The sequence below is a fragment of the Thunnus albacares genome, chromosome 14 (assembly GCF_914725855.1).
Source record: "Thunnus albacares chromosome 14, fThuAlb1.1, whole genome shotgun sequence".
Classification (NCBI taxonomy): Eukaryota; Metazoa; Chordata; class Actinopteri; order Scombriformes; family Scombridae; genus Thunnus; species Thunnus albacares.
The window spans coordinates 24266948-24279823 of NC_058119.1; the positions used below are offsets into that span (position 1 = coordinate 24266948).

General features: G+C 41.6%; 1 protein-coding gene across 5 annotated transcripts in view; it reads right to left on the bottom strand.

Annotated features, from left to right (window-relative positions):
- The window catches only part of ehbp1 (EH domain binding protein 1), a 156193-nt gene that overhangs the window by 72578 nt on the left and 70739 nt on the right, over window positions 1-12876 (bottom strand). For all 5 annotated transcript variants that reach the window (XM_044372579.1, XM_044372578.1, XM_044372577.1 and 2 more), the window contains 2 exons: window positions 5159-5337; window positions 4260-4308 (listed from right to left, as the gene is read on the bottom strand). In XM_044372579.1, the coding sequence (XP_044228514.1) occupies window positions 4260-4308; window positions 5159-5337 (228 nt within the window). The remainder of the gene's footprint in view (window positions 1-4259; window positions 4309-5158; window positions 5338-12876) is intronic.

The following is a 12876-nucleotide window of genomic DNA, read 5'->3' on the forward strand; positions in this document are numbered from 1 at the left end:
AAAGAGATGACGGCAGGAAAAAAAAGAAAAAGAAAAAAGAGAGAACAGAGAGGAGTTTGCCTTTACAGCGAGCCTGTTTAAGTTCCCCCCCCTCCTTCCTGTGGCAGAGAGGGAGTGTGAAAGAAAAAAAGAAAGACAGAAAAGAAAGAAAAAGAATATGGGGAATAAGAGGGCCTGATTGGGTTTCTAACACGTATTCAGGGGAGCAAAGTGTGCTTGCATTGTTCCCCTCTCGCCCAGGGTAGGCTGTGAAAGAGAGCGACAACTTTGCTGCTCAATAGGGACAGAATGAAAGAATGAGAGAGAGAAAAGAGCGAGACTGGGAGAAAGTGAGAGCTGTACGAGGAGGAAGGAGGGAGGGAGGCTCTCGAACTGGGTTTTGTTTCAGGGTCGATGTTAGTCTTGACATCTGCTACAGTCTTTTTGACCTCAATGTCATGCTTCATTCTTTCTATATCTTCTCTTATAGCTTGACGAGTGCTGATGATGTCATACCGAGACACTGATGACTATTGAAGGGAAGACCGGTTGTATTTAGATGAAATGTTTTCTGGAGGTGATAGCCTATAGCATGTGCAACAAAAGTTAGCCTGGTATTACTGAAAATGTTGTATCACTTAAAAGTAAAACACTAATGGTAACACACAAAAAATATAACTATTTATTACTAGGTAGTACTTATTACTACTGCTTGGTACTTTAAATTTTATCTTTTGCCACCTAAAAAAGTTCTCTCTGTAATGAGCAGAACATCTCTGGTAGGGCTGGGCAATAACTCAATATCATCTTTTATGTTTTGTTATATACATTAAAGCAACAATGAAAAAAATGCTCAAATTCTCTGGTTCCAGCTTCTTAAATGTGAATATTTTCTGGTTTCATTAGTCCTCTTCGTTAGTAAACTGAGTATCTTTAGGTTGTGGACTGTTGGTCGGGACAAAACAAGACATATTAGGTTGTATCTTGAGCTCTGTGAAACTGTGAGTGACATTTTATAGACAAAACAACTAATCGATTAATTGAGAAAATAATCAGCAGATTAATCGAATAGAAAAGTTGTTAGTTATGTCACCATAATTATATATTAATTATTCCAAGCAAATTATAATTTAACACCATCAAAATGGGTTATAGAAACTTTGGTTTTACATGTTAGAAGACTAAAACAGTTTATTGCAATCAATTTGTTAGTTTATATGTTATATTGCAAACATATTGTTACAAGAAATTCTCATTATAAATGATGATTTCCGCTCTTATTAACAACTGGAACGAGCCTGTCAACAGACTTCATCTTTTTTATAGCTCAACACTCACTGATTAGAGCCACATTTTTGTCCAACATGAATGTCAAATATTTTGGAAAATATCTGTTCTTCCTCACTTTCCATCATCCAACTGACAAAAGCTTTGGGTCTGGACTAAATGTCACCGTTGCCTGCCCCAGGCCGCTGCTCCCCGCTCCCCCTCATCTCCCTCTCAGTGACTGACAGCTATCTATCGTTGTCAATCAACTCCCCCCTCCCCTCAGCCCAACCCCTCACGGTTGTGCTCAGGGCGCTTCAGCCTGCTGCTTGGTGCTACACTATCAGATGGCATGACAAATGACTTCTCCTTGGCCTCATTACACACACACACACACACACACACACATACACACACACCAGCACACCGACAAAACAAACATGACTGAGAAGCAAGAGGTCCAAAGACACAATACTCTCAACATGCAAAATCCTGAAAGAGACAATCATCCACTAACTAGCATACATACACATACTCATTGATAAAGGATCATTTCAAAGTCTGTGTATCTTCTAAATATTCACTGGTTTTTTTTTCTACCTACCCCCGATATTGATTGTTCTTATCTGTCATAATTCAGCACAGTCCGAAGCTCATTGCAATCACTCTTCAAAGATAGACAGTGAAAGGAGGAGGGGGCATGTCTATCAACTAGCCATGAAAAGCAGAGATAGGTGTAGTTTATACATTTCCATTTCTGCTGTCCATTCAATAAATCCTATACATCCTAATAACTACTTATGACGTTACTTGATAAAATATTGTGAATAAAAGAGAAGTGTCTTTCCACTTCTGTTCCTTCTTCACATATTTTAATTTAATTTTTTAAATGTTTAATTTCTTCTTTACTCCTCTTTCTTTCTTCCTTCTGTTTGCTATTTGGGGTCCTTCAGCTGCCACACTATGCTGTCCTCACCTGTGCCTGTTACAGTGTGAGAGCTTTCTCTTTTCTTGCTGGCAATATCATGGACACTCCTCTTTTCAACACCTTCATGGTGCTACGTGACGCCACACGACGCATTACTCCTCTTTCCTTACGGCCACATACAACGCCGAGTGTAATCCATGTGCAACTATGATGCGCTACTGGATACATACTAAAAACAAGCACGAAGACATCACATCCGACGTCAGCACAAACCAGTTGATGTGAAGATTTTGACGCTACATGAGATTAATCTGAGAATCAAAATGAACTGACACAAACCACCAGTGTCTGACTCATCGCAGGTAAGGAAAAACTAAGACTCGTGAAGCACAAAATGCTATTAATATCTGTTTTTGTTGGATAAATTAACGAGAATCAGCCGCTTCACTGGTTGCTAACTTTCTGAACTGAAAATATTTGAATCCTTGACTTGTCTAAGGTGAAACAGGACCCTGACTGGGCCAGTGCAGCGCACATCATTTTAGGTGGGAGGCCAATAAACAGGACACATGAAGACAAAGGCTTTTTAGTGGTCTTCTTATTCCACATTTCACAACATATATCATTCTACTAATGACGCTGGATTTGAGGCTTTAAGTTCAAACAACTTACTGATACCCCTGGAAAAGAGGAAATGTGACTTCCTACATGTGACTCAATAAAATTCAACCTGCCAAGAGGGTTAAACAAGAACTAGTCACACTATTCATGAGCTTCCACCTGGTCAGGCATATCCTCCATGTTGCTTATACACACATATATATATATATATACCCACATTCTTGAGGGCTACATGAGCACTTAGGCAGGAGGTGACAGAGGGCCAGTTAGGCGATATCTACCTGTGTCTCCTCTGTGCACTACGGCTTGCTCGGCCACATGTACAACAGCAGCTAGCGTAGATCTATACAGAAAGCTGGTTGCAGCACGCTGGGTACAGTGCTGCAACTATTCTCCAGCTATCACCTTCTACGGCATATTCCCATATTACTTATATCTAACCAATTTCTTCAGGGCTACTTGAGCACCTGGAGGGGGGTGAGGGGCAGTTAGCAGATATGGGATTGGGTCTCTCCCTTTCCCTCCACTGTGGTTATTGTCAACAGGGTAGCATTCATGCCTAACAGGGCCACCAGAGGTTATCGCTGAGCCAGAGTGTGTATGAGAAGAGGAAATCAAGCTGCAGGAACCCGACGCATATCGTTCTGTGTAGCCCTCAGGGGCCAAAGAGGGGACAGGGCGTCTGTGTGTCGGTGTGTATATATGTGTGTGTGTGCGTGTGTGTAGTAACAGAGCAAAAAAAAAACAGCAGTGTGCATTTGTGTGTTCTGCAAGTGTGTACGGAAAAAAGCGAATGTGCGCGCAATGAGCCGGAGGGACCGAAGGAAAATGGTGATGTGAGCGAGTCTGCACCTCAAACTGTGAATGTGCAGATATGATGGCATAGGGCAAATACATAGGAAATAGGAAAAATAGGTGTGGGGTACATTTGCTTTATGAAGAGAATTGGTTATTCAGTAGAGGAGAGGAAAAACCAAAGAACCAGTGATACTCAAGCCAACGTGGATTACAATTGATACACACCAATAAACCCACTCCTGCACACTCTTTTACACACACGTACAAACAAAACAGTCTAATCAATACGAGACAAATATGCTCTTATTATACACACACACACACACACACACACACACAGAGGCTGTTCAGTAAGCTCCCAGCAGGCTGCTGAGTTAAGATACCATCTCTCCTCTGCCAGGTGACTAAGTTATGCCTTTCACACACAGCCACGTCTACACATCACAGCAGGGGGGGAACGTCTTATGAAAACTGTCATTATAACATTCTGGCTGTAGTGCGTATGTGTAACTGTGAGTACACGCATTTGCCTGCCTTCATGTGTCACGTAAACACACACACATGCTATATCCAGGGATTAATGGCAGATCTCTAAATAAGGCCAAATGGAGATGTGGATGGGAGGGAGCTAAGTGGTGTGAAGGGCCCAGCGGTGGTTGCCTCTTACCTTTTTGTTGTTTTCTTTAATATCCTGAGGATTGAGCGACTTGTAGTCTCTGGAAGAACAGTGGGGAGGGTCGGAGAGGAGGCAGGCAGAGGAAAAAAAAAAAGAGAGAGAAAGAGAGAGAGAGAGAAAATGGGAGACAGAGAGAGATAGCAGAGAAAGAGGTGTGTTTAAATATGCGTCACATGTAATGGCATTAGAACTGTAACATGCAATTTCATAGCGGTGCAATCAACAGAACTAATAGAGTGGAAAATATGTAAAATAACACACACAGGAATGCCGTGGCACACAAGCATAAACACACACACACAAACACACACACACACACACACACACACACACACACACACACACACACACACAGTTTTGATAAATTATCTTCATGTCTGCAGGTTTTTCATATGTTGTACACTAAACATTTATGGAATTTAAGGAACATTTTAGGAATCACACACACACACACAGGACACTCGTAATGTTCACACACAATTACAAAGCACACACGAGAACAACGAGATTAGTGTTGGCGGCAAACATGCAACTCTGTATTAAAATATGAGAGTGACAGATGGCGTCCGCGTGCATAAGTGTGTACACATCTTTCATCTCAAACAGACAGACAGAAATGATGTATACAAGGACACAGCATGATGACAGGTTAACTGTGTGTGAGCAAATATGATGCCAAGGTACCAAATGAGAAGAGCTTTCATCTAATGTAAACTTACAAGACTTTCCCCCTGACCTTTCACGACCTAGAAGTTTTACTTTTTTTTCTCTCAAGGAGTCAACAGTCTAGTTTCAACCATGATTTGGCTTGCTGGTGTTAATTCTAGGCCTAATATTGTCCTCAATGTTCTCTCAGTGTGTGTGTGTGTGTGTGTGTGTGTGTCTCGTACATTATGTCAGGTCTGAAGTGGTGCAGCAGGGCGCAGAAGGCCAGACCGTTCCTCCAGGAGGTGGTGAAGTTGGTGATCTTCACCCCGCGGTAGTTCTTGGTGACTTCGCGGCACCAGGCCAGAAGAGACTGGCTAGCGTTGGGCTTCCCTCCCAGAACCGGGCTTGGGACGGGGCTGGGCTGCAGGTAGAGAGAGGAAGAGGAGGAGGAGGAAGGGAGGAAGAAAGAGAGTTTTTGAATTTATCTTTTGAGACATTATGCAATACTTGATATCTACTATACTGCACACTGTACATTATAGTTTCTCCCTGTAGATTGTGAGAATATCGATGACAGACAAATTTGGGAAGATACATCACTTTCTCAAGCAAGTTAACATAAAATAAAAACAACCTCTCACAGAATATTGCACCAACCCTTTACACTTTGTACAAAAGATTAGTTTGTAATAAAGATTTTGTAAATTATATTCTTGTAATTGCTCACATTGCCATCCCCCCCTCCCTCCAACTCAGAGCTCCTTTCATTATTTCTCAAAAGGAAAAAAAACAAAACGTTTTACTTAGCGACTTCTCCCATCCAATTAGCTTTTCAGTATGTGTTAGCATACTGACATACAATGAGCCCACACGTGCACGTATGCGCACACACGTAGACACACGCCATAATGAAGGGTCATTCACAAAGCAGTGTATGACCGTGGATAATGTAAACATCTTATTAATTAGCTCCGCCTTTGAAGTCTTATCTGGGTCGAACGCTTTCACCATTAGGAGCCTTTTCCTCTCCCTTACTCCAAATCCCACAAATCCTTGGTGGCATGGAGACACTGGTCTTCCTCTAACAGCCAGCAGAACCAATGCTATTCTGATTATTCCGCTGGCTATTCACTAATCTGTTTATGGAGGGACAGATATGGGCTAATTCTCTCAGATCATTTTGGAGTGTCTGGTTAGAAATGGCAAAAATGTCATTGAGATTTGATTTTATGCATTAGAGGCCCATGAACAGAATGACTATGAAATGTGTTCAAAAGTGCATATTACTATTGTATGTTAGACAATAGCATTAACATATTACTAACAATATGTCATTGTGTATAAACAAGTTTCATCGAACTTGATTTGACTTTTTAAAGGCTTTAAAACACTACACAAAATATGACATTTTTCAATCCTAATAAATTTGAAAATTTAAAAAGATATAGTGTAGTTTTGTTAAATTGCAAGTTTTTAGAAAATCTGAAATCTGCTTCACTGAACCACATTAAAGACCTTTTAAAGGTTTTATGTTCAGTTAATGTGACTGAACAGACAAGTCAAGTCCTACAATTAGTCTACCATGTCTAGTCTCGTCATGTCTAGTTTTGATTGTGTACGTTTTAGTAAAATATTGACTCAGACGACAAATGCAATATGCAAATGTAGTCATGATGCTGCTTTCACTGCCACATGACAATCCCACTAGAACAAGATGGTTAAGGAAAAGTTCAAAATTAAACCTTTACTTAACCTTTAGTAGTGAAAAGTGAATGAAAGAGATGTTAGTTTTACACAGGCTGATAATGACAACCATAACGAGTTAACCCAGTTTTTAAAACACATAGTCAGGGTCTGGAGAAAAGACAGCTCACATTGAGCCTCTGTCCTGTAACAAGGCGAGCGGTGGCCAACCAACTCCCTCTGTTGGCCTCTTTCTGCTACTGCAAGGACGAGAAAGTGAGAACTGATGGGAGCTAAGACTTCAGACACATTATCCTTACAAATTTTGGGGAAACAGTGCAATTGAGTGTTGATGTGCTGACTGACTTGAGCATGTTTAAGATTTTTGCTGAACCCAGGACAACTAGCTTTTGCTGGGGCATAGAATAGATTAAAAAACAGACTTTGTTACATTTGAAAATTGTAAAAATATATGGAGGAGTGGTTTGAGGACATCACTCCAAAGGAAGAGATGTGCTCAAGCTTACTGCTGAGCCCCAGAAGTGTACAACTACATGTCTGAATGCCTGTCCAGGACCAATTTTAAGATTATATCAACCAAAACTTAACATCTGCTTTATGTACTTTATACTAGCCCTTTAGATATTTGGCTTTCCTTGCTGTTGACAGAGTTTAAGACACTAAAATTTTAATTGTTTGTAATGTCAACAGGCATAAACAAAAGACTGTAACAACACTAGCCAGTGAGCTGTAGTCTTTGAGAACCTGGATGTCTTGTCTTGCTCTTCAATTGTTGTAGTTTAACCTGTGACCGTGAGCCTGGAGCCTGCTGAGATGCCACAAGGACCAAGATGAAAGAGACTGGAGGCCATCTCTAATAGCAACTCCTAACCTTTGTACCAGTGTGTGTGTGTGTGTGTGTGTGCTTGTGTGAGTCATGCAGGCCCCTACGGCAGTCTCAGTACAGGGAGACGGTAGCGGGAGCCTGAGGGGCGGACACTTGACATTTCCGGCTCATCTTTAAAAGAGGGCCTTAACCTTTCCCCACAGCTTCTCCAGACACGTTTTAGGCGGCCTCGACAATGCCTGCGTGCCACCCAAACAAATGGATAAAAAAAAAAAAGAGAGAGAAAAGGGAAAAAACAATACAAAAAGTGAGAAAGTCAATACCGATTACAACATAGTTGCGATCACTGTACATGAGAGGAGAAGGAGAGTTCAACGTAAACAAGGAATTGTCTTTTTAACCCTATCAAGAAGGACAAATAATGTTGTCATTGAACATAAATATATCACTGACAAATCTAACATAATGTTCCTATTCAGACTAAATTACCATACGTGCATATACTCATTGTTGGCCGACTGGACTAAACTTGTTTCTCCAGTTGTCTTCTGTTTTTGCCACTGTTTTTGTGTGTGCATCAGTAAAAGTGTGTGTGTGTTTGTTGACTTTCAGTGTGGAATGGTCTTCCTCCAGGCCTTCCTTTTCTGCTTTTTCAAGTGACGGTGGAAAGTAGCTGTCTAATTTGAGCGCTCTAATTACCTGGGATTAGACACCAGGTGCTATTAAAGCAATTAGACACACAGCACACTCCAGTGCCGCAGACCCTGCACCCTAGCCGGCAGAAAACACACACACACACACACACACACACACACACACACACACACACACACACACACACACACACACACACACACACACACACACACACACACACACACACACACCTGAGTAACATAGCCAGTGGGAAAACATAAACGTACATTAGCCAGCAAGACAGGCTCTTTCTCGTATACACACCCAACCACCTATCCATATACAAGTGTCTGAGCCAACAGACAAAATAAACACAAACAAATAAACAGTTGCACTTTAAAAAAGTAAAAAACTTCCTCACACACACACACTGCTAATTAATTACATACAGAAGATGAGGACAGTGTGTTGATAAAAACTGATCAGTTTGAGGGTTTTAAACATCTCTGTTAAACCAAGCTAATATGTAATTCCAAAAATGCACGTGCTTCAACGAGACTATGCATCCTTTTCTTCATTCCTGACAATTTTTAGATTTTAGAAGCGGCGTGGTATTCACCCAACAACGGTGGCGCACGCCAAGCAGTGACCCCACGTTCATAACAACCCCGACTGATGTAATTTTCTCAAATCGCCAGCCCAGACTGTTTCATTACTCTCCTTACTGATAAAGGTTTATAAATGCATCTACGCGCTCAAGCTTTCATATCCATCAAATATTGAACAAATACCATATCTTCTTTTACAGTAACAGACTGCACAACCCTAAGACACAAACACGGGAGGAGTGAAATTTTCATGAGGAGCAGAAATGCACCCTGACTTATCAAACAGTTTGCTGTCTTGCCTGGAGGAAGGTGTGCACATGTATGTAGTGTATGTGTATGTGTGTGTGTGTGTGTTTGTCTTTTATCTGTCTGTGTGAATGTCACTGGATGTGTGTGTGCAACACTGACACAGCCATGTAGCTAGCTCGGCTCGAGGGTAGGATTAGCGGAGGAGCATTGCCTCGGCCCACAAACATTCCATATTAAAAAATGAAAAGGCAACCTTCATTACTATCAGTGGCACATAACCTCCCCTCTTCCTCCTCCTCTGCTACTATTATACACAGCCCTAACAGCCTGGGTGAAAAATACAAGCCACTGACAAGAGATTCCATTATTCCTGGTGCCTCAGTGTCAACAACATACATCCGATGGGGCAAAGAAAGAAGAAAATGGAAGGAGGGGAAAAGGATGGGAGAGAGAGAAAGAAGGGGGGTTAAGCTCACTACAATGCCTGAATGACAAGATAGGAGGAAACCTGGGATTGGAAGCATCCAGTTTCCTGTTGGTACTAGTGTCGGGAAGAAGATTTTTGGTGTCAGCAATGTTATTTTGGGAGGGTGAGATGTGATCTGAGATCTGGAATCATAAGTAAGCGGATGAACCATGATATGGAAAATTAGAAAATTGTCACAGGTCGATCTATGAGCTTAAGAAAAAGAACAATTCTGCAACGAGGTTGGAAGTCTTTTAGAGCTTTTAGATTTGGGCAATTTTCCAGTATTCCAGCACTGTATGTTCTCTATATGAGCCTTTTAGAGGAACTGCAAACATCTACTGACTTACAATGAGTTTAACAGTACTAAACAGTCCTACTTCACCAATATTATAAATGGCTGAGACAGTCTAGAGTACATCTAGGTTAAGTTTAAAACATTTTAAGACAGTTTCACAAATCAAAAAAATATTAAGATTACAATACTAATGTTTATTATCTCAATGATTTTGTGAAAAAAAGTTTTCGACAAAGCCTTACTTGCTCTTTTTCAACCACAAAGTCCATAAAAATAGGACATGTAATTGATTATAGCAGGTAAATCTTTTACTGATGGACAACTGAAGAGTTAGAGGCAAAAAGCTGAATAACACTACTACTGGGTGATCCTGTTGCCTTTACTGACGATGGACAAATGTAAATAAAGTTGCTGAGCATTAAACACAATTAGACGACTTAAGAGTATGGAGGCCATTAAAACTGGCCTTTCAGAGTCATAAAAAAGATACAAGTCAAACGCTTTAAGTGGCAGCTTTGTCTCTCACTCCGGGGCATAACGCTTCAATGGAAATTTAACTGGCCTCAACCCAATGACATAAACCCACGACTCTGTGGAGAGAAAAGAGCTTCCGTGTCTTTCCAATCTCACTTTCATGGCTTCAAAGCAGTGTCAGGGAGTGTCAGATTTGAGGAGGTGTTGAATCTCATACTCTTTAAAACTTGTAATCCGCTCAAGGAGCCTACGGCAACGGAAAAAAAAAGTCCACACACACACACACAAGCACGCACACACACACACATAGAGCGAAGCACACATAAACACACAGACTCACTCCAAATGACAACAGTGTCTACAGTATGAAACCACACATACTGTATATACGCGTACACACTCAAACTCTAATGCACTGATACTGAACAGTAGGCACATACACACAGACAGACACACTGAATTGAATGTACATACACATACGAGACGGGCAAAAACATAGAGACATACTGTACGGCTAGACGCGGTTTAGAAAAAGTAGGTAAACACACGGTAACACTCACTAACACCCACTTGAAAAACATTAATACCTGTTCACATTTAAGAGGATGAGGTTTGTGCACTTAAGTGGCCTGTCCATCCTGCTACTGAAAAGCTCCCATCTGATTGGCTGGGCTCCAACCATCGACATGCTCAATTATTTAATTGCACCTTCAATCAAAACAAGCAATTTGTTTAATCTGGGCTTTTCTATGTCCGACGTCTTCACATTAGAAAAAGATGAAGCGGAAAAAACAGAATGATCACCTCGCGTCATCTTACCCATGAAATTGTGCTTCGGATTTCAAACGTTGCCTGCATGAGAGCAGAGGGGAGGGAGCAAAGTCCAATCAAAAGTTCAATTATGTAAATGGAGATGTGGAGTGGATGGAACAATAGGGAAAAGGAGGGGGGGGGGGGTGACAAAAGGCTGGAGGAGGAGAGGAGAGAGAATGTACCGTGAAAAATAATACATATTAACATACAAAGGAAATATCGCATTACTGTTGTAATCACAGTGAGGAGGGGCTCCTTCCAAAGAGAGCTGTGAGAGAAAAGTGTGTGTGCATGTAGACGCTGTTTAGTTAGGTCAGGCTTCATGTGTGTGTGAGCAGGCAGAGAGAGAATGATAAGCCTTTACACCTGAGAGCTCACAGGGAAGGTTGAATCTTTGACAGACTGAACCGGCTACTCTTGAGCAAGGCACTCGGCTGCTATGCTACCCATCCAGGCAATACCGAACTCTGTATTTATGCCGTAGCTTTGTGCGAACAGACAAAGTAGGAAAATACATATGTAAATACTTTCACCATGATGGTGATTTTGGGGGGGGGGTTGCTAGTGATTTGCTCAGAAGCAGATATACTTCCCATCTAGCAGTGAACCTGCAGGCCAAGACAGAAGGCCTCTCGGCAGTTGGCTACCGTGATGTAAAATGCAAAAATCAGGAAAAGCGGTTTCCTTTTCCAGGACCATTTTGCTTCCAAGGCCTATTCTGCTCCAAAGGCATAACCATGCAAAAGCAGCTTGAAATTGAAATAAAAACCATTCACTGAAAAATAGAAAAAAAAAAAAAAACATCATGAAATAACAGAGTTTGGAGGAGGCAGCAGACAAAGGAGTGACTGTGCCAGCTTGCAGTGTGCCCACCCGCCCGCTCGCTCGACGAACGTGTAACACAGGGGCATAATGCGGTGTAAGCGCTGGCTTTAGCTTGTCATGGAAACGGCAGTAGCATTACCCACACTCACGCCTCTGCAAATTAGCTTTGGCTGAGGAAGAGAAAAAAAAAAAAAAGACATGCAGGGTGGGTAGGTATGGGATTGAGTGTGTGTGTGTATATCTGTGTGTGCGGTAATGGGGGTGGGGTGGTGGGGGTCAATGGTATGGAAGATGGGATCCAGTTAGGGACAAAACAAGACAACATCAGTGTTGGTAAAACTGTACCAGATTCTGCTCTCAGAGTGCATCTCCATCTTTTCCCTGCTATGGGTTACACAGATCCAGCTCCCCATCAACCCTCACGACATGAGGTCTCAGCAATGTTTTACGAAAAATTCACCAGCTCAGAGCGAGAGTTCAACGCCTGTTTTGTCCACCTGCCTCCTCTTGAACCGTCTATTCTATGGCAACACACACTCTTCTTAACCTGCGTCAACGATATATAGAAACAAGCAAAATGTAGAGCTGCACTCTGAACTCTCAAGCATTCACATGTTACCTCAGTTGGATCTAAAACAGTGACTGTCTAGATGTTGTGATGCTCTTTAGTGCTGTCATGAGGTACAGTTAATACTTCAGACTTCCAACACTGGCAGACAGCTGTACTGGCAGCTTCTATCTACAGTAAATCTGATGTGACTTCATCGCAGCATATCTGTCAGTGACTAACTTCAAAGGAGCCACATTTTGCATTATACGTAAAACATTCCTTCAAACTAAATTTTCAGCCTTTCCACAGTCATTACTAGACTGACCAGAGTGATGTTTACTAGTGAATATTACATACTACTGACCACGCAAATGAATTTCGTGTGAGATCATGAGTATGCATCTTTTATATCTTTCATCTTTTAAACCAGGATTTCAAAAGAATCCAGAAAATAATCCAAAGGCCGTCCGCCTCTTTGCTCTTCCTCCTCTCTTTCTCCACCTCCTCATCC